At 38.6% G+C, this 22,069-nt stretch overlaps 1 protein-coding gene across 1 annotated transcript; it reads right to left on the reverse strand.

Moving 5' to 3' along the window:
• Positions 1-1,510: 1,510 nt before the first annotated feature.
• HYAL4 (hyaluronidase 4) lies at positions 1,511-11,901 on the reverse strand. The gene is made up of 3 exons (XM_059932664.1): positions 10,921-11,901; positions 3,867-3,956; positions 1,511-1,912 (listed from the first exon to the last, which is right to left on the reverse strand). The coding sequence occupies exons 1-3, from the start codon at positions 11,872-11,874 to the stop codon at positions 1,511-1,513; spliced, it is 1,446 nt and encodes a 481-aa protein (XP_059788647.1). The 5' UTR covers positions 11,875-11,901.
• Between the last annotated feature and the right edge of the window lie 10,168 nt (positions 11,902-22,069).

The following is a 22,069-nucleotide window of genomic DNA, read 5'->3' on the forward strand; positions in this document are numbered from 1 at the left end:
TTTAAAAAGTTAACCTACATAATGCTACCTGTATTTTATGGTATTATAAAAATTTTTTAGTTTTGTTTGTATTTTACATTTAGAAATTAGACCTTCACAATGTCAGTAACGTCTGACAAGCAGGGATCCAGAGTTGAAATGGGCACACCTGTATTGCAAATGTTTCACAGAAAGACAAAAGAGGCGGAGGGGGAGGTTGAATCAACTCACATGCCTTCTGTAATAGCATCATACCTGTCTTGAGTTTACCTTCTAAGTAGATCATCTCCAGGAGAAGGAAATCCTATCAGTTGAAACAGTGACTCTCAAGAGAACACATGCATAAGTGATTGTACATAGAACATAATATCAGAAAGAGGAAATTGCCCGAGACTGTTTTATCCTAAGTGTCTCCATTACTTTGGTGATCAAGAGAAGATAACTGAAGATTAGCAACATGTATTAATAGCTGAAGTATGCATGCGTTGTGTTATCCCATTTATTCCTCAGAATAATTCACTGAGGTAGGAATTATATTAACAAATTTCACTTGAGAAAATGGGGAATATGAATAACTTGCCCAGAGTCACACAACCAGATGGATAGTGAAACAATGATTCAAATCAGATTCAAACTGACTCTAAAACCACTACTCAAAACTCATATTTGGGGACCAAAATATCGAATATTTCTTGGTAGGACTCCTTCCCAGTAGCACTTCTGGGTCCCTTAAATATCATTTATTTAAAAATGTTTTAGTAATGATTTTTGCTTGCTAAAGACACCAACTGCATTTTTATTAACATGGCTCCAGTTTCTAGATCTAGAGCAATGTCAACCTAGGCAAGCATGAGTACTATCCTGAAGTCTTTTGCTGTATTTAGATCACCAGCCTCTGTGAGGGAGGGACTCATAGAGAGGCGCCATATTGGAATAGATGTCTTTGCAGTGACTACAGCTCCCCTTACCTCAGTTCCTGCGCCCTTCTGTTAAGTCACATCAGCGATTGGTTCTGCACGCATCGAGCCCAGGCAGGGAGAAGAAGCCTGAAGAAGAAGTTTGAACCTAAGGCTGGAACAGGAATTCTGCATTTGGTCCCCTTTGGTGGACCAGGAGACCAGGTCACACCTTGAGGTGACCCCATTTGTTAAATCAGATAACTGCATAGGAATCTGTCCTTAAGTAAGTTGCTAGCTGGAAAACCAGTCTTTGAAATCAATAATTTAATATTTATATGTATACTTTTATGTATCTACCTTCATATGAAGACGAAAATATATTCGTTTTAGGTTAAATACAACTTAAACATTCCAGTAAGGAAGAAGAGTGCATTGATTTCACTCCTGGATCTGGTTTCTTAGCCAAATCGGGGCCAGATGAAGTAATACGTTTCCTGTTTATGTTAAGTGACACACGTGTCTACTTACAACACCTCTCAATGGATTTCATATGAGAAAAAGATTGTTGTTTCATCTCTTCCCTAAGTGACGACTCTAGAGGCCAAACTTGATTCCCTTTAAACTCAATTATCTCACAAATGAATGCTCTGATAACCTGCGGAAACCAGCAGACACAATGTGATTAGTGAGCCAGAAAAAGAGGAAAACCCAGAGCAGCCATCGGCTGTCCTCATTTCTCTGCAATCAGCCCCTTCGTATCCCTGATAACAATGACAGGAGAATCTCTTCACCAGCACTGCCAGGTCTGTATCAGATGCTTTGCCTTTCACAGTAAATTCTCCATCTTCGGAGGCCTCTATGTGGTAACTTGCAGGGTTCAAGTGAAGGTAATCAGGCGTTTTCCACACCTTCCTTACGCATCTCCCATTATTCCTGCAGAGGTGAAAGCTGCACACCTCAGCGGCTCTGGTCACATTGACTATGTAGCTCCCTAAATCAGAACTCACAAACTGCTTCACCTTTGTACAGTTGCCCTAGAAATGTAGAAACAAATGGGATTTAGTGCTTCTTCTGGTACTGGTAGGGTTAGAGCATCTAGATCCACAAGGCAACTCTTTGGACTTGATTGAAACTTAATGGCTTGGTTCCAGCCCATGAACTCTTAGGTTCAAGTGCTGTAACACAGGGGACCCAGACCAGAAAAATGAGAGGTGGTCGTGACAGGAGATGGAGAATATGTTACCACAGGCTATCTGAACTTGCAAATGGGCCCCAGTCTCAGCATATATGACATTACCTTCTTTCAGTTTACACCCTTTATTTCTTCCTTCTAGATCCCAAGTTAATGGGTGTGAGAAAAAGAGGAACAAACCCAAATTGAGAAATCGTGCCAGAGTTGCTGTCCTTTGGCCACCTTTCAGGTGTGTGTGCCTTTCAGGGTTGTGTTAGAACCTGAATCATCATGTTCTACCAAAGTGTTGTTGACCATCAACCTGAGCCTTCTGGATTTTCCTGTTTATTATGCTCAAATACCGACTGCCCTGGGATCTAGCCTCCTCTATACAATTCAAACACAGGAAAGCCTGGAAGGCTGACCAGGTCATTTGTGTGTGGTTCCTATTGTGTGTTCTAAACAGAGGCCACCTGGTTGTGCACTCAGCTTCCTGATGATGCTCTTCTCAGGAGCCACATGGGCTGGAGGGGAAGTAGCACACCTGGGGAGTCAGGTACTGATCCTCAGTTTCTACCTAATTCTCATATGTGGACAGAGGACACTTTTAACTTTATATTGTCACAAATAGTTTCATGAACAATGTCTTGGTAGCAACAAATTGAGCCTGTGAAATTCTAACAATAATATCAGATCACCATGAACTTGCAAAAAATTCAATTTAACAAAAAGCATTGAGGGCTTCCCTGGTTGCAGAGTGGTTAAGAATCCGCCTGCCAGTGCAGGGGGCACGGGTTCAAGCCCTGGTCCGGGAAGATCCCACATGCCGCAGAACAACTAAGTTCATGCGCCACAACTACTGAACCTGAGCTCTAGAGCCTGTGAGCCACAACTACTGAAGCCCATGTGCCTAGAGCCCGTGCTCTGCAACAAGAGAAGCCACCGCAATGAGAAGCCCGTGCACCACAACGAAGAGTAGCCCCCACTCGCCGCAACTAGGGAAAACCTGTATGCAGCAACAAAGACCCAACACAGCAATAAATAAATAAATAAATAAATAAATAAATAAATAAATAAATAAATAAAAGCATTGAGGATACAAGTATTATAATTCAAGGCAAAATGCATTACACTATAGGGATATAAACAAACAACATCTGGAAATACAGAAGAGATTGTGATTAATATGGATTGGGGAAAACTAGGAAGACTTCTTGGAGTAGATAGTATTTGAGCTGGAAGAAATTTGAAGAGACATAACTCTTATTTTAAATGCTATTAATTTTCAGCTAATTTCTCCATAGAAGAAAAATAAGTTCGATATGTATATTAAAAATTACCATCTGATTCCACTTCTCAAAATATGATGTCATACATTTTATGTAATGGCTAAATGCAAGGGCTCCAAGGTCATGCCATCTGTGGTTAGTGCCAGCTCCACCACTAGCTAACCTAACTAACTGTTACCCTAGTTAGATTTCCTTTCTTGTTTCCTCATCTATAAATGAGGATGCTAGTCCCTACCTCATAAGGGTTATTATGATCAGGAAGTGAGCAAATCCGAAACAAAAAGGCACTTAGCACAATCCTAGCATATAGTAAATATTCAACAATCGTCAGTATTATGATTACTATCTTAACAAAAGTTAATCTTTATGGAGCTCCTTCTATGTATCAGGTGCTGATTTGGACTTTAATTCTAAAGCAGGTTTACTATGGGAGACCTGAGAGCTGTGATTAGAGTAAGTTCTATAGGAAAACAGAGCAAATAATGTAAATATTGTAATATTAACTATACCGCCAAGGTACTGTCTTACCTCAGATGAAGTCAAATTCATGTCTCCCCAGATAACAATGCCTGCAGATCCCAAGGCAGCACTTTCTCCAATAGTACTGATTAGATCTTGCTAGAATGAAGATAGTTCATTACACTATATTCATTTGAATATGAACAACCTGCCAGGGATTAGGATTGGAGGCTAAATTCAATATAATACATGAAACTATTCTCCAGTTTCTTAGAGTACAGCAAATGTTAAATGAACCGGGGCTCAGACATTTCACTCTATAATCATATCAAAACATATTAAATACATATTTTTTAAACTTATATTTTGCCAAACAGGACATTACTTTTAAACAATTAGCCTGTAAATAGCCACCAAAAGTTGTTTAATTGAACTTAACTAGGAGTATATACACACAAACCAGCTATGAGTATATGACCTGGAAACAGAATCCAGAAGTTTTCCTTCTCTAAATGTGACAACTGCCTTGCATTCATCTTAGCCAAGTTCCCTTCCCCGTATGCAACACTCTCCTGAGAACTTTGCCTCTGCAGTGACTTGGAGGGGTTTTGTGTCATTTGGTTTCCCAGGATAGGCAAATGAACACAGTGTTAAGGGCCCCGCAGGATCCGATTTGATCCAGCCCTTATATTTGGTCCCTGAAATTATTTGTATTTAATTTTAAAGTACCTGATTTAATGGGCTTTATTTATGATTCCTCCAGTCACGGTAAGGCTGCCGGGAGTTTTCTCAATATGGTTAAGATAGATGAAAACAAAATTTCAGCAGGGAGAATTTTGGTTTTGTAATCCTAAAGGATTACTGTTTTAGTGTTTAAAGATTAACATGAATCTAGGTCATTTCAGAGGGAAATTAAAAGTTGAACGTGTGCAGTTGGTTTCCTAAATAAAGTTTCTGCAGTTGATTTTCTAAATAAGTTTCTTTCTTTTTTTTTAAAATAAATTAATTAATTTATTTATTTACTTATGGCTGCGTTGGGTCTTCGTTGCTGCACGTGGGCTTTCTCTAGTTGCGGCGAGCCAGGGCTACTCTTCGTTGAGGTGCGCAGGCTTCTTATTGCGGTGGCTTCTCTTGTTGCAAAGCACGGGCTCTAGGCGCACGGGCTTCAGTAGCTGTGGCACACGGGCTCAGTAGTTGTGGCTCGTGAGCTGTAGAGCACAAGGCTCAGTAGTTGTGACGCACGGGCTTAGTTGCTCCGTGGCATGTGGGATCTTCCCGGACCAGGGCTCGAACCTGTGTCCCCTGCATTGGCAGGCGGATTCTCAACCACTGCGCCACCAGAGAAGCCCTAAATAAGTTTCTTAAATTATAATATATTCCCCCACTCTTTCGAATAATAAGCATTCACCTTTTACTCCAAGGATTAATTTCCATCAGCTGTAGCTGGAAATGTAATTGGGCAATTTGGTGGAAATTAAAAGCAGACTTTAAACTGTATTTTGCCTTGGGCACTTTATATTAATACCCGTGCTTGAGAGAGAAATCTCCTCACCTGACACTTTTATAGTTCACTAAAATGAAGGTTTTACAATCTCAGTTTTTAAAGTTTGTTTTTGTTTTTGTTTTTTTTTCTTGGCAACTTTCTGGTAATTCTCAAATAAAGAAGAGATTTTGGTTTAAACTAATTTCTTTTCAGGTCCACATCTATTTCCATTTCCCAGGACCATGGTGTCAACCGAACAGGTCAGAGCTGACATGACAGGAAGGGGAGGAGTTTTTGTGAGGCTCAAATGAGATGGTGTAAGTGAAATGGTTTTGAGAATTATCCATGATATAGGAATACCGGAAAGAGGAGGAGCTAGCCATGCAGAGCCCAGAATGAGGACTCTGCTGGGTTCAGGTCCATTGCCTCTTTTGACAAAGACCTAAGGGAGCAGAGCTCCTCCCTCCACTCACTTTGAAACTTTCCTGAATATAGAGATGCGATAGTCACATGATGTGATCAGAGGGGCAAAATTCCCTAATGTTCTTCCATGAATTCCTATTATGTGTATGTTACACCTTTCTTAGCTCTCTCACAGTTCTTGGTTATTCTGTTCTGGGTTTTGTTTTTGTTTTGGTTTTTTTTTCAGTCTAATTTGCTTTTCAGTTGTGGAGGCTTCTATTGAGATATCTTCAAGGTCAGAGATTCTTTCTTCAGCTGTGTCTAGTCTAAAAATAAGCCCACCAAAGACATCCTTCATTTCTGTTACAGTGTTTTTGATCTCTAGCATTTCTTTTTGGTTCTTTCTTAGAACTTCCATCTCTCTGCTTACATTGTCCATCTGTTCTTGCATTCATTCCACTTTATCCATTAGAGCCCTTAGCATATCATAGTTGTTTTAAATTCCTGGTCTGATAGTCAACATCCCTGCTATATCTGAGTCTAGCTCTGACTCTGCAAGTTGTGTTTTTGCCTTTTAGTATGTCTTGTAATTTTTCTCTTGATAGCTAGGCATGATTTAATTTTTCTCAATCGGCAGATAGCTCATACTGGATAAAAGGAACTTCTGTAAATAGGCCTTTAGTAATATTCTAGTAAGGTGTAGGGGGAATGGAAGGGTTCTACAGCCCTATGATTAGGTCTCAGTCTTAGTGAGCCTTTTCCTCTGGACTGTGAACCTCACAACTGCTTCTCAGTTGTTCCCTCCACCCCCTTAGGTGGGACAGGCTGCCTAGATGGGTCTAGAGATGGGTATCTCCCTTCTTCCAAGTGGAAAACTAGAGCCAGCTGGAGTTGAGTATTTCCTTTTCCACAGATCAGTTAGGCTCTGATAAAACCTCAGCATGGGGGCTTCCCTGGTGGCGCAGTGGTTGAGAGTCTGCCTGCCAATGCAGGGGACACGGGTTCGAGCCCTGGTCTGGGAAGATCCCACATGCTGCAGAGCAACTAGGCCCGTGAGCCACAATTACTGAGCCTGCGTGTCTGGAGCCTGTGCTCCACAACAAGAGAGGCTGCGATAATGAGAGGCCTGCGCACCGTGATGAAGAGTGGTCCCCACTTGCCACAACTAGAGAAAGCCCTTGCACAGAAACGAAGACCCAACACAGCCATAAATAAATTAAATTTAAAAAATATATAAATAAATAATTAAAAAAAAAAAAAAAAAACAAAAACCTCAGCAGGTTTGGCTGTGGTTAAACAGTTTCTCCTGAGGGTGGACCTTGTTCAGAACAGCATGCTCTAGAGTACTCAAAATGGTTCCTTTTCCCCTTTGCCTGCTAGATGCATGAGGGGAGGTTTTCTCCAATATTCACTGTGAGGACCTGGTGAGCTCCTGGAGGTAAAACTCACAAAAATGTGCTCCCCCAGCCCCCATGACTGGGTCCCCATGGAATTTTAATCTCTCAGACTTGTGGACGCTGAGCAGTTTCCCAGTTACGGTTCAGGTTTCCCTACTCTGGCAATGGTTCCCACAGAGGTTTCTGCTCGTGGGTTTCCAATCTGGTAAGTTGTGATTCTCTGTTTTCACCCGTCTGTCTCTCCAATTTTGAGGGCAGCAATTTGCCCTATGTGTCCACACTTCTCTTATTAATCTAAGAAGAGTTGATTTTTCAGTTTGTTTAGCTTTTTACTTATTAGGACTGAGCTGCAACTTCCAAGTTTCTTATATGCTCAACTGGAAACTGGAGCTCTCCCATGAATTCCTTTGGGTTAAGGCTTTGTCATCAGAGGGAGGAAGGAGACAGAGCATCCACATTTTGTATTTACAGGTTATTGATCCATATTCAGTAAGTACAGAAACTACAGATGTTTGTGGTGAAAACCACAGCTTCTGAGATTGATATCAGGAGGGAATGTTTGTTCGTTTCTTTCCAATGTGTCCTTTAGTGTCATTATCAAAGAGAGTTTATTGGGACTGATTCAAAGTGGCAAGTCTTCTAGCATGTGTTGACTAGAGGTAAGGAGTCACTAGCAGATATTTAGGCAAATTCCTCTAACAAATTAGCCCACCGTCACCTAGCTGAGAGCAGGGTGCTAAATGAATCACAGAACAGCTATGCTTGGGGGGCCAAAAAAGCAGGGGCACTTCTCAGTGAGGGAAGTCACAGGTAAGATGTCTCTAAAAGTAAATTGGGACCACCTGAGTGCATAAGCCACATGAAAGGAGAAATAAAGGAAGAGCACCTGATGTAATAGCAACACATCTTCCAGGTCCCAGCCTGGTGTAAGGCAGTCTTGCCCTACCCATGATTCTTGGCTCAAATCAAGGTTTTGGAAGTTAAGAGTAGGGACACCCGGAGGACTCATTCTTTACACTTGGGTTTCAGTCCCTGAAGCTTTACCACAGTGCATGTAAGTCAGGAGCCCACTGCGGGGAGCTGGACCATCACTAATGTGCTCCCTTTGTGTGTTATCAGAGGGAATATTAATTAATTACAGGGGAAAACATCTTTAAATCTATAGTCAAGAGAATCCCTTTCATTATTATTTTTTTAAATTAATTAATTTATTTATTTATGGCTGTGTTGGGTCTTCGTTTCTGTGCGAGGGCTTCCTCTAGTTGCGGCAAGTGGGGGCCACTCTTCATCGCGGTGCGCAGGCCTCTCACTATCGCGGCCTCTCTTGTTGCGGAGCACAGGCTCCAGACGTGCAGGCTCAGTAATTGTGGCTCACGGGCCCAGTTGCTCCGCGGCATGTGGGATTTTCCCAGACTAGGGCTCAAACCCGTGCCCCCTGCATTGGCAGGCAGATTCTCAACCACTGAGCCACCAGGGAAGCCCTCCTTTCATTATTTTTTAAAAGCATAGTATCAACAATATCTAAATTGCATTTATATATGTGGTATAGGCAATCTACTGTGTGAAATGAGGCTTTACAGCCCGCATATGATTCCCCCAAGCTATGGCTGCCGACTGAAATTTCATTCTTACATATTCCCCTTTCAAGTTTAAGACTCTGATACTTGTTAAAAAGTGTTATCTATACCACATATATTTCTGTAGTGCTTTCAATTTTCATTTTTAACTTCTTATTTGATTTTCATAATATTTCTCCTAAGTAGATAGGGCAGGTAATATTGTGCCATTTTGTAGATTAAGACAATGAGGCACTGAGGTCTGGAGAGGTTAAGAGATTTGGTACTTATTGGTAAGTTGTTTTTCTAATCCTAATTATATGTGTGTACACACACAAACATTTTAAAATGCAGATATCTTTGGGAAGGCAGAAATGGAAGCCACTACTAGTATTTACAATTTGGTATAAGTGAATATCACGTTTTAAGAAGCTTGTGGGCAGGTTTTTATTGAGGATGGAATAAAATGGTGGTTTGATGGTTTAAAACATGTGGAAATGCCTTGCCATTCAGAAAGGTTACAGAATGATACCACGGGACTAACAAAGAAAATTGTTTCTAGGTTTGACCCTAACTGTTGTTCCTTCTTCCCTTAGAGGGAACAGAAATGGTTCTGAGGCTGTAGCTGTTCAAGAAGGAGCTTACCGTTGGCTTGCAGAATGTGCAGAAGGTACCAGTCGTTTAAACTAATCTATTGAAATGAACACTTTGTCCTTTAAAGTTTGTTTCTGCCAAAAGTAAATTTGTTATCACTAAAGAAAGGAACTTGTTTGAGCCAAACATAGAAAAGCAAAAGAAGTTTCACAGAGGAAGGTGGTATTTAACTTTCAATTCTAGAGTCAAGACTATTTTATAAAGATGTAGATAACTTTTTTACACCTTCCAAATAGTGTTAGTTTCCTACCATTCTCAATCAGTTGCTGCTGATTTTTCTGGGTAGTATTAATATCAGTTCACAAGAGAGAATTTTTGTCTTTACTCATCTCATCAGTGGTGTCAGAGGCACAGCATTGACCAAATCCTGATGTATTTGTGTCATTTCTCCCTCTGAGGTGTAAGCTCTCCTCTCTGTCTGCTCCACAGATACCTACTGCTCACGGTAGAGTCCTCACTGGGGTGTTTCCTGAGTCTCCTTTGGATGCTTCATACTCAGAACGTCTTTATATTTTGATACATGCTGGCAAATTGAAACTTGTTATGGTGGAGAAAAAAGAAAGGTGATCAACCCCCTAGTGTGCAGCAATATCTTAAAATACCTCTGCATCACAAATGTGAAGGTCTGAACAAGGCTCAAGTCTTCTCATAATCACACATAATTATCCAAGTCCAAAGATTAGAGTAGCATCTTCTTTGAAATTTTTATCTCTACAAGGTTCCATTTCAGTGACTAGAGTAGTAAAGGGAAAGTAAGGGAGAGAAAATTGGGCTGAAAGTTCATCTATCTTAAAAGCTACACTCACAGTTTGTGTGAGGTCTTTGGCTGCATATATGACTTAAGTAAAACAAACAGAATAAAACTTCTATATGTAAGTTTTAACCTAGGGTTATGAAACCATCTACTAGTGATGAATTTACTCTTGAATTTAGAAACTCACACCACTCTTACCAACTTTCCATTAATTGTGGTCATAGAGTCAAGAATAAACCAGATGGCTAAATCTATAGGGGTCACCTACTTTTAGCAGATTTGTAACTCCCTTATTCCTTAAAAAATTATTTTTAATTGTGTGAAAAAAACACATAAAATTTACTATCTTAGGTATTTCTGAGTATATTCATGTTGTTGTGCCTCCCTTATATCTTTTATAAAACCTGCTATTGTGCCTTAAAAAGAAAACACTTTTTCCTCTTAAGATTTTTAACGATGAGGCCAGCAGCAGAAATGTCTACAATTGTACTTCTACACGTATGAGCAAATGACTCCATTTTAAACAGTTTCTCTGATTTCCCAAACTGTTCACCCCCATTGTGTCAGTAACCTTCGCAAGAGACCAGCTGTAAGGGAACACAATCAAAGTTGGGGAGAGGGAAGTAGTTGCTGACATTGCACTTTAACCCCTTCCCTCCTTACTTTGTCCCTTGAAAGACAAGTAATAAATGAGATAATCAAAATTCAGCCTGTACAAATGAAGAATCTGAGTGGATGACTACTCAGAGGAAGAATTATGCTCCTATCTAATGGACCACTATTCTGGAATTCTTTAAAGAACATAATTAGCAAAGAAATGTCTCTCTTAGAGATAAGAGGAAATCTCCTTATCTTTGTCAAGGGGTATCTTTCTTACCTTAGAAAGAAAAAATAAAGGTTGGTCTCTGTAGCCTAACCTTGTATAGACAAACACAGGCAGAGCATAATCATGGGATGTCATGGTGGAGATCCTCATGGATTCATGCACCCGAAATTGAGAGAAACGCAAAATGTTTTCGCTGTCTCCAAGAGATTTCCTGACACCGATAGAAGGATATAAAGCAGCACTGCTGTTCCAGAGCCAAGAGAGCTCATTGTTCCTCAAAACTTCTTCTTCTGGGCATGACCCAGTATAGTTTGGGGCATAAACATTATAATTGTGGCAATCAGGATATAAATAGTAACCCCAAAGGCCCTTGGGTCTGCTCTTAATTCCCAGTTCGATGGTTTCCTTCATGAAAGCTTTTGCACATTCTTCAAAGGTTGCTTTGGCTAAATATTCAATATCAGCAGCTGATACATTCTCTTGCATCTCAGAAATAAGTTTTCTTGATTTCTGTCTGTAGACGTCTTTTGTGTTCCAATTCCTGGCCCACTGGGGTCGCCAATATTCCCAGTCTATAACAGCAAGTCCACTGAAATCTTCAGAAGGGATGTAATAATTAATATCTTGGTCAGCTTTTTCCAGATGTACCTGCAAACTTATGTTCTGGGGGAGACCCCCATTAATGGGAACTCCCTGGGATGTATACCATGGATAGTATCCCAATCTGTTGACATAAAATATAGTGACATTTTGCCCCCTGGCCCTGGCCAGTGGACTTCCAATCACCTGAAACATTTTCAAATTTAGTTTTAAATTATATTTTATCAAGCACTGATCTGTTGGAGCATTCCAGGCAGCTATAAAAGGTTTCCTTTGATAAATTGGAAGTTGGGCAGGTTTTAGGGAAGAGATAGACTTCAGAATGAAAAGTATGAGCAGCCATGATGTGAGATGTATTGGTTGAACAACACAAAACCTTAGTTGTCCTTCAGATAACGGTTTCATGATAAGATAAAAATCTTCTCTCCTGCTTTAATGCACTCTGGAAGACCTGAGGAGAGATTTAATTTTCTGTTAGTGATAATTTTGAGGAAAAAGACTCAAATGTTGGCTGGATATTATTATAGTTGTTATCTATTTACATCTTTAAGTACGTTTTATTTAAAGGTCTTAAAGATCCCTATAAATAAATTGAGATAGAAGTGAGTGCGGTGACCTAACTTCTATTCAGGGGGAAGCAATGCAACTCAACAAACATTCATGGAGCATCAGATGCTGTGTCCAGAATACAAAATGCATAAGATGTGGTCCTTGCCCTCAAAAAAGCTCACGATCAAATAAAGATGTAAAATAGTATTCACTACCATTTTGGAAAACTCATCAAATCCCAGGCTCTGTGCTTACTTCCTGAATAAATATTTATCTCATTTAATTTTGTAATACCTTTTTATTATTTCATTCAATAAGCCAAATGTCTGGTTGCTTTCCCAGGCTTCCTTGCCGCTAGGGTACTGGTATGTGACCATGGCCAGGACAATTAGATGCAGCCCACTCTAGACTTTGAATTGAGATCTTGGGAATCAAAGTGGCTAAAAGGTGGTGGTGCCAGTGATAACAGAAATTCCAGAAATTCTGGGAGTGGCAGTGCCTATCAGGGCGCCCACAGTCTGGTAGCCATGGTGTTGATGTGAAGTGGCAGCTTTGTCCTCGCTCGGCACCTCCCAGACAATCTTTTCAGTCCCCTGCTCCCGCTGTGCTATCATTAGCTGTGTGCTTCTCCCACCCTCTAAGGTTCCTTCACCAGGGAACCTCCCCAGGCCTGCCATTGGCTTCAGAATCCCTCTAAACCCCTTTCCCTCATCCTACCCAGGCCATCAAAATCCCCACTGCCAAGCTCTACCTGTATCTTGACTAGTTGTCACAGCATAACAATCTGTGAATTATCCACACTTAACCATGAGTCACCAGTAGCACTTTCCTTGTCTTTTTCCCTTCCCCACTCTCATAATCTTTCCAGGAAGTTTTGCTTTTTTAAACAAATCTCGAATTAGTGGGATTTTAGGAAGAATTGGTAGGATATTGGGGGTGGGGATGGTGAGGAGTTCAATCTGGATTTTTCCCCTAAATTTTATCACCCAGTTTTCTCTTCTTAGGTTTGTTCTGAGAACATATGTGAAGGACTAGTTCCCTTCCTCCAACTGGGAAACTTCCATGAAGACATTTTGAAGGGCCCTGGATAAATGATTCCCAGCAAAGTGACACATCCGTGAAAGCCAGATGGTAAAGGGAAGCAGCTTTCTCCTCAGAACCTCCCCTGGTGGAAGCAAGAGCCACAGTGAGGAAGGCTTGGCCACCACTGCTTGGACCTTGGCTTCACAGTTCTGGACTTCTTCACCCACTGAGCAGAGAACGTGACACCAACAACAGGAAGTTGGGGACTGCCTTCCATCAAGCAGGCCTCAGACCTCACCGCAGTACAGCTACCCCTCCTGATGGTAAAGGATGGTGAGGAAGACAAGGGGTCCCCTTGGGGGAGGAGGCCCTTCATGTACAGATACAAGAGTCTGCAGAGAAGTCTCTGTCCCCTGCTTATTCCTATTTCCCCTCTCACTCCTTCCTCCCCAAAGTTTACTTGCTTGTGATGCATTAAAATAAATCACCCCCCCACCCCGATTTCAGAAGCTGACAGCACTCACAGCCAGGCCATGTTATTCTCCTATTAGACATAAACAATCTCATAGAATGCCAACCTCAAGTTTATTCTCAGACTATAATAACATGAGATAAAACAAGGCCACTTTTTCATTGTGTCTGAGCAGAAATAAAACGAAGATCACTGTGCTACCCACAGAACACCAAGCATCCCTCTCTTGCTAAATGACTGACTTCTGTTCTTTACCCAACATAGAAATGCCCCTGCTTTCTGACCACATCCAATCTGGAGAAAATCCCTGTTTTCTCAGACCCTCTGCCAAATCACCCAACTAAACCTAAATTCTGTAACAGGTTCTTTCTGACACCATCTTACGGGAACACCTCACAGCTCCCTGTGGTGTGTGTCTTCCTTTGTTGCAACATGTCATTACCCAACTCATGGAACTGCAGGTGTGTTCCTGGTGGTCTTTGGGGAATTGGCACCTGGGTGATAGCAAAGGTATTGAGCACCTTCTACACATCAGGCTCCCATTCCAAGTACTAGGAATACAGTAGTGAGCAAAACAGACATAAACACCTGCCCTCACAGAGCTTAAATCCTTTCAGGGGAGACAGGCAATAAACAAGGTGAGTAAAATATACAGTACATTGGTTGGTGGTAACAACAAAGAAAAGAATTAAGCAAGGATTCATTTTAGATGGGAAGGCCTCAGTAACCTGAAAAGAAGTGACCTGAGAAGAAGATAAAGAGTAAGGCTGGAGGATGTCTGGGGAAGCATGGGGGGAAAGCAGGTGCAAAGGCCCTGTGGCAGGCACATGCCTGCCATGTTTAAGGAACTTCAAAGAAGCCAGTTACTAAGTAAAAGGGACAGAGAGGTAAGAGAGAGGGTCTTGTAGGGCCTTGTTGGAGCTATGGCTTTCACTCTAAGTGAGATGGGAAGGAGTTAAGAGAGTCTGGAGAGAAGAATGACACTGTCTGATTTGGGCTTAACTGGATTCCTTAGGCTGCTATGTTGAGGCAAGACTGAAAGTGAAAGGGCACAAGAAAGAAGCAGCAGGAAGCCTGTAAGGAGGCTCTTGTCATAATCCAGGACAGAGATAACAGTGGCACGATCCAGTTATTTAGAAGAACTTCACAATATTTTCAATAATCACCAACACAGAAAAATAATAAGATTATAAATCTATAAATTAATCCTACTAGTTTTGTTTTAATTTTGATTGCAACTCTAAACTTCTGTTATATACAATGTAGTTTTTTTTTTTTCATACAGCATGGTGATTCATACTAATCTTTAAGATTAGAGGGAATACTTTGGGGAATATTCCCCAAAAACATACACGTTCATCTCTTAATATTAATGTATTAGTGGAAGGAATTAATTTTCCAGGTCTACAACTTTTCTGTTTCTTTTTTTTCGTGATATTGGGATTTGTTTTCAAAACCTTTAAGACTCCAAGTGTCTTCCCCTAAATCCACAAGAGTTTAAAAAGGTATCCTGAAGGTCATTATCCTCATTTTTATTGGAAATTTAAAAACGCAATGTTCTATTTCCAAACCTTTAAGGAAAGTACTGACTGAAGTGATATTTTGTTGCCAATAATAAATATATATGCATAAATATTTATCAGAATGGAAAATAGAGCAGAGCTGCTGAGTTCAATTCAACTCTGTAGAAATAATTGTTAACCTCCTTTCTCATAAAAGCTTATTAGAGAAAAGGCCAATAATAGGCTTCCATTTTTTTATCTGAAGAATGTTATTACCTTAGTCTGACTGTTAATCAATGTCTTATCCTGATGGTTCTTAAGTTCTTCTCTCATGAAATATCAATATTGTAAAAGCTGGCCCTAAGTGTTCCAGCAGAAGAAAAAATATATTTTAATGGATAGAGTTTTTCCCATACACTTTTCTTAAAAACTCGATGCCTATTGGTTTACAATATAATATACTCTATGATAAGATTTGTCTAAGTTCCACAATTCATCATTAGGTACTAAATTTTGTTATAACTCTATTTCACGTCATAATCAAAGAACACCGATGTCCCTCCATCTGAACAAATTTTAGAACTACTGGACTATCTTGTTTGTACAAAATGGCTTCCCTTCCTAAAAATGAGCTTAAGTTTTGTAAGTATAGAAAAATGACTATTTCAGCGTTGCTTGTGCTAATGGGAAATTCACTCTTCAGTGTGAAAGGCCACATTTTTTATGAAGCAAGAGCATTTTAAAACCTGAAAGAGAATATAATTGTCTTTACATAAGCGTATATACTTAGTCTTTGTCAGAAAGTATTACTTCTCCTTTAGGACTTGAAATTTCTTGCAGCCAAGATCAACAGCTTCTAGGAAAAGCACACAAAGTCTTAGAACCACATTTTGAATAAAATGTTCCCTCTGTCAAACCATTTTTAACTAAGCTCCTTAAAATAACATTAGGTTGATTTGAATCCTCAGTTTTCTACTTGAAGATTTTGAACTGTAAAACCATCTAGTGGTCTGTGAAATGTTACTAAGGTTTTTTTCAATGTCCATAGTCAAGATTATAACTTAAAACACCCTCTACTCCCATAATATGACCCAAGCCATTGACCAGAAGAGCTGGGATACCAGGCAGGGTAAGCAGACAGAAACTAGGAAGCTGGGGGTGGGTGGTGGTGAGGCCGAACCTCAGGCTTAAGGACTACAAGGATATTTAAATAGGAGAGTTTGATCTGGGTTCTCTAGATACCAGATCTGAATGTCAGGGTACAGACTGGAGTGGCAGGGCAGGCACTTGAGAGGAAAAACGTTGTGGCCAGGTCACATTGTTTTCTCTTAAGTAAGCATGGCTTAATTTCAATTTCTGCCTTTGTCCTGACAGGAATGGCTTGGAATCTAGCGTTGGCCTGGTTTTGTTAACAGCACCCATTCCTCTGTACAAGCATTCATATTTTAGCAAGGTAGGAAATTTGAGCAAGGTGAAATGTGCAAGCACTGGCTCCAAACTCCCTGTAATGAAGAAAGAATAAAGAATGATGGTGCATTCCTGGTGGAAACAGAAGGCTGAAAATGTTTATCTGAATGACAAATGCACAAAACCTTTCACCTGGAAATTCTGCTTCTGTGTTATTCATTGCAGCATTGCCTATCATTTCCAAGTTGGAAACAAATGTCTGTTATTAAGGGACTGGAGAAATAAAGCATGGCTTTCCACACAATGGAATACTATGCAGCTGTAACAAAGAATGAGGTTGCCTCTCCATGTTGATATGGATATTCACCAGATATCATAATTATTCTTTAAGGTATATATTTGTTTTATGTATATGTCTGTACATATACTTAAAATTCTTAAAAAGCTAGATATGTATAGAATGCTGCCATTATTTTTCTGAGAAAGTGATATATATATATATATATATAAAAGTATGTGTATATATGTAATATATATGTGTAAATATGTGATCTGTGCACTAAGGAATATCTCTGGAAAAATACTTGATTGCATTACTTGCCTACAGGAAGAGGAACTTGTGGCTGAGGGAGAGAAACGGCAGGGGTAGGATGAGATTTGGGGGGGAGGAAACTTCTGTTGGGATTTTGTATTATGTTGATGTAGCAGCTATCCAAAACCATTACTCAAATTTTAAAAAAATGTATAAAGTTCTTTGGAAAAGAAAGAAGATGTACATTGATTCTGACTATAAGAAATCTGGCATGGCTTCCTAAACAAGGTAACATCTGAGTTGATTTTATTACAAAGATCATTTTTTTATAAAGTTATTTGAGAAAATGGTATGCTTTTCTGCAACATGGCAAGAAAAAGACCTTTTCAGGAAATAAGAGGGGTTTTATTTTTTGTAGTTGAAGTAAACACCATCAGCCAGAGCTTTAAGTTACCACTCTATGCTGACACGTGGATATTAAGAACTAATTATAGGTTGTTTAATTATCTATGGTAAAGGAAAACTAACAGTGGTTAATGGTTTAGGAGATGTTCAGTAGGAACACAGAAGATAGGCCTAAAGAAATTGATTAGTGTTATTATGCACCACAAAAGACAGTGCACAATACTACTACATTACTTATTACAAGTGGAAAAATATGCTGTAGGGTAATAGGGTTTCTCTGATTGTAAACAATGCAAAGCTCTAGCTATAACAATAAAAGCATTTGGAGGGATTTGATATTAAAAAGATGCTTTGATCATTCTTTTTATTTCCTTGCCTATACATTAATTTTGGTGATTTATCCAACTAATGTAAAATAACTCAGGAAGTTGCATTTTACCCATTCAACTTCAGATCATTTTTTCTTGTGTTTTCTTAACCACTTCAATTCCAGTGTATTTTATCCAATAGTACCTTTTTGATGGAAATTAACTTCTGACTTTTTAAAAAATTCTTCAATGTTTATTGCATTATTTTTATTTTTTATTCCTCCTCACACTTCCCTATTATAAACCCTTTGTCAAATCATATTTCTTTCTTTGAGTTCTATCCAACTATCCTGGTGTATTTACAACACAAAATAAGGAGATCTCAGTGCAATATAACAGAAGCCAGTATGAAGCAGAGGTTACTGGAAAAAGCACACTGGAAAAAGTTTCATTGTCTCACCTATTCAATTTTTATTTATATTGTTTTAATTTGCCTTTATAGCATATCACAATACTGTCTTTTGTGGGGGGGCAGCAAGGGTATGATGATAAATGATAGCATTTTATATATCCAAATATAGTACTGACGCCTATCCTCTATGAGCGGAAATCTCAGTTTTTCAAAATTATACTTGTGAACTTAAATTCCACTTTTTAAATTTATGAATAGGGGATGGAATCTTGCCCACCACCCCTTCCTCCACACCCCTCTGCAACTTTATAGCCCTCTGGCTGACATTTTCACAAAAGACAGATTTTCTAACCAAGATGGCAATCCCTCTGAATTGGATTGCTGTCTGGACATCTCACCACTATGGCCTCGCTTCCTGATACTCAATTGATTCATGCCTGAGTTTGCAGTGCCCTTTGGCATTACAACCAATGTTCCCTACCTAAAATATCCCTGTCAACCTTCAGTAAACTTGTTTATAAACTGTCAAACCCATTACAATTAAGCAATCTGAAAAGACTGTGGCACATAAAAAATTAAGAGCTGGCAAAATTATGTTTGCATGTATTTTTCTTCACTTTTCAGGTTTGGATCTTGTATGCTTAGCTACCTAGATATCTCATACCTCCTTCTAAGGCTCTAGGCTTCCACTTCAGGTACACCTGCTGGATGTATGATAAAGTTTTTGATGTTACAAGTGAATGTGCTGGTCAGCCTGAGCTCCACCAGGTTTTAATAGCAAATAGTATGTATTATCGTGTAACCAAGGAATTACGCTTTATTTTTTAAAAATTTTAATAAACTGTTGAAACACCAAATATAGTAGCTAACTAATCATTAATTCGTATGAATTTGAAAAAGATCATTACTTGATCTCTACTTTGGTTGCCCATTCACATGATATGAGAGGTGTGTTGCACTTGGATATTAGTAAAGAAAGTTGAGCTTCTGCATTAATTATATTAGCATATACTAACCATAAATGTGAAGTAAATGCTTTTTCATACAATGAATTTTTAGTTCCTTAAAAAGTTTACTCGTTCATGACCATTAATTCCACGCAGTTTAATTATACAAACCATATAACTTGAAAATATTTTGAAATAGATTTTGGTTTCCAAATGTAACCTTGACAGAATCTCTTAATACAATAAGAAAATTTGGAAATGTTCCAGTCATGGGTTCTGGGTTGGACTAAGGATGCAACAAGGTTGTTCTGGGATACCTCTGATAAAGGCAGAGCAATTCCAGCCTAGGATAATAGCCAATTCTTGAACCACCCAATATAATGCATCTAAGAAATAGTGTTCCTTGAAGAGTGGAATTTTTCTTTTTTCAAGTATACTTGATAAGAGGGAGCATGGGATTTATTCATTTGGATCTATTATGAACATTGGACCAATGCTTAGGTGAAAAGCTTCCTTCTGTGAAAAAGACAACTGGAGATTGTTCCTGTTAGAAATTCATAGCAACTGCAAGTCTATTATATGTAGAAAAAATCAAGTATGTGCTAACTTAAGGAGAACTAGATTTCAACAAACAAGTAATTATAGATGATGATGTAAATATAACTATAACTTTAATTACTGAATTTGCTAAAGATTTTCCCAAGAAAAAGTCAGGTTCCCGTAGAAGTTTATTGCTAAGAAAATATGGTACATATTATGATTCTCAAAAACATTATAAAGGACATGAACCCTGAATCTCTGCACATGAATTTTTTATAACTTGTTATTTTTAAAAATTTTCTTAACTTCACCATTTAACACCTTTTCAACTCTTTGCTCCTGACTCTACTTAAACATTAAGAATCTATGAATAAATACTTCAACAAGGAAGCTTCTTTCTGTCATCAAACTGAATTCAAATTTACAGATAAGGCTGAAATAAATCATGTGACTAAACTCTCTTAAGTATATCTACAATATAAGTATTTATTAGTAATATGAATATCTTAATTAGTAATGGCTCTAGATTAAAGTTCGTTGTTCAGGAGCTGGCCATGAAGGAGTTAGAGATAATCAAGTTTCATTGCCTAAGCTACGTTATTCAACTCATAATTTTTCAAAATTTTCACTTTACCTTTGGTGTATGTAACCACCGAAGTAGACAGCTTTTTTCTCCATCTTTAGGCTATTTCTTGACTTCAAGATGTACTCTCTCCAATGGATTAAATGATTTAAGATTTGTCTTTCTCATATTGTTTTGGTACTTGTTCTTTCTTTTCTGGAAAATCTAAATCTATCTATCTTTATGTATATATATGTTTACATCCTCTTCCCAATTACTGATTTTCTTATTTGAAGTGCCTGTTGATTTTCATCTCTAAATATGCAGTCCCTTTATTAGTATTTGGAAAGAAAATTTAAAACATATTTTATGACCAAAAAAATAACCATCTTCTGAACCATTTTAAATGTCATATGTTTCTTAAAAACTGCAATACTTGTTCCAAATAACAGCCCTCTAATACTATCCAATACAGTAGGTATGATAACTATGTAACGTATCTTTTAAAATACACTTTATTAACGATCATGCAAAAATAAAATCTTTATCAAATAAAGAAATACACTTATATGTAAAGAAAACCATTTAGGTATATAAAGTTAGCTTGAGGGATTCTTCACAGCAATCAGTTATAAAAAATATTAAAATTGTGGCTCTCTCATAAAGCCATATGTTCTATGGCTTATCTACAGTTAGTTTACTAACCTGCTTCAAGGACTACCTTCTGATGTTATTGTATTAAGGATTAAGTATTAGGTTGTGATAACCCAACATACTGCAAAAAGCTACTTTTCAGAGAAATTGTTCATACAGAAGAGAAATGAAACAGGTCTCAAATAGATATTAATGTGAGAATCATCCTCAAATACAAATTTATAATAAAAAAATGAACTGGAATTTAAGTTATATCTGTCAGCGACAAATGTATTTTTTACAATGTTAGGTTCATAAAAGCAAGTTCACAGTTTGAAAGATACTGAATTTGGAAACTAAATAAAATAAGTTAGGCCAGAAAAGAAATCAGGGTATTCCAAGAAATGAAACAAAACTAGTTTTCTTCTAACAACTCCTCTGAGAAAGCATGTTTCTAAAAACAGTCCTTAAAAAATTTTCAAACAAAACAAAAAGTGTATTTTACCTTTGCTTTTGTTTGCTGCCCGTCCTTTAGTCACCTGATGCACAGCAGAGGTTCAGCGGCAAAAGGATGCCCTATGGCTGTTCAGAGAAACATGTCATTACAGAGGTGACTCAGTCCTCCAAGTTAAACTGGAGGCTGGCATTACATCTCTTTATAACCAAAGTCAGACTCTCTTAAAAGCACATTGGTATAAGTGACCATTGTTTCTGAAAATACCCAATTTAAATTCACTGACTTAAGAAGGAAGAAAGAAAACTTTGATTGAGACTTTAGTTGGAAAATAGAGGTAAAAATAACCGTACATTGGAAAGGTTTCCTAGGATGTGCGATCCTTGATGATAATGGAATTATTAACTCTTAGTGGGGTTTTAGTCATCATCCTGAGTAAATACATTAATCTACTAGAACCACTGGTTCAAGACGATAAATTGAGATCATGCATTTACTGTGTCATCTGCAGTACATGTCCTTAGAAAAAGTACAGTATAAAGCTGAAAACAAGAAGAGGTGACATGACTCAAAGATCGAAAATAGATTGAATTGAATCAGAAATTTTTAACAGTAGAAATTCACTTTAGAGGTATGAACTGTCCCTTCCACTGGAGAAAAAAACCTTAGGTGCAGAGACAACAGCTCCAAAAAACGCAAGTGCGTGGGGGAACCAATTATTTGAGCAGTCAGTTAAAATATTGACTCCAGTATAGCAGAACCAGTCAGACCGTTCAACTTCCCAGAATATGGAGCACAACAGATAAGAGAGCCATGTGACCCCAGGACATTGAAATATAGAGAAAGACCTTCCC

Source organism: Balaenoptera ricei, chromosome 9, assembly GCF_028023285.1.
Source record: "Balaenoptera ricei isolate mBalRic1 chromosome 9, mBalRic1.hap2, whole genome shotgun sequence".
NCBI classification, from domain to species: Eukaryota; Metazoa; Chordata; class Mammalia; order Artiodactyla; family Balaenopteridae; genus Balaenoptera; species Balaenoptera ricei.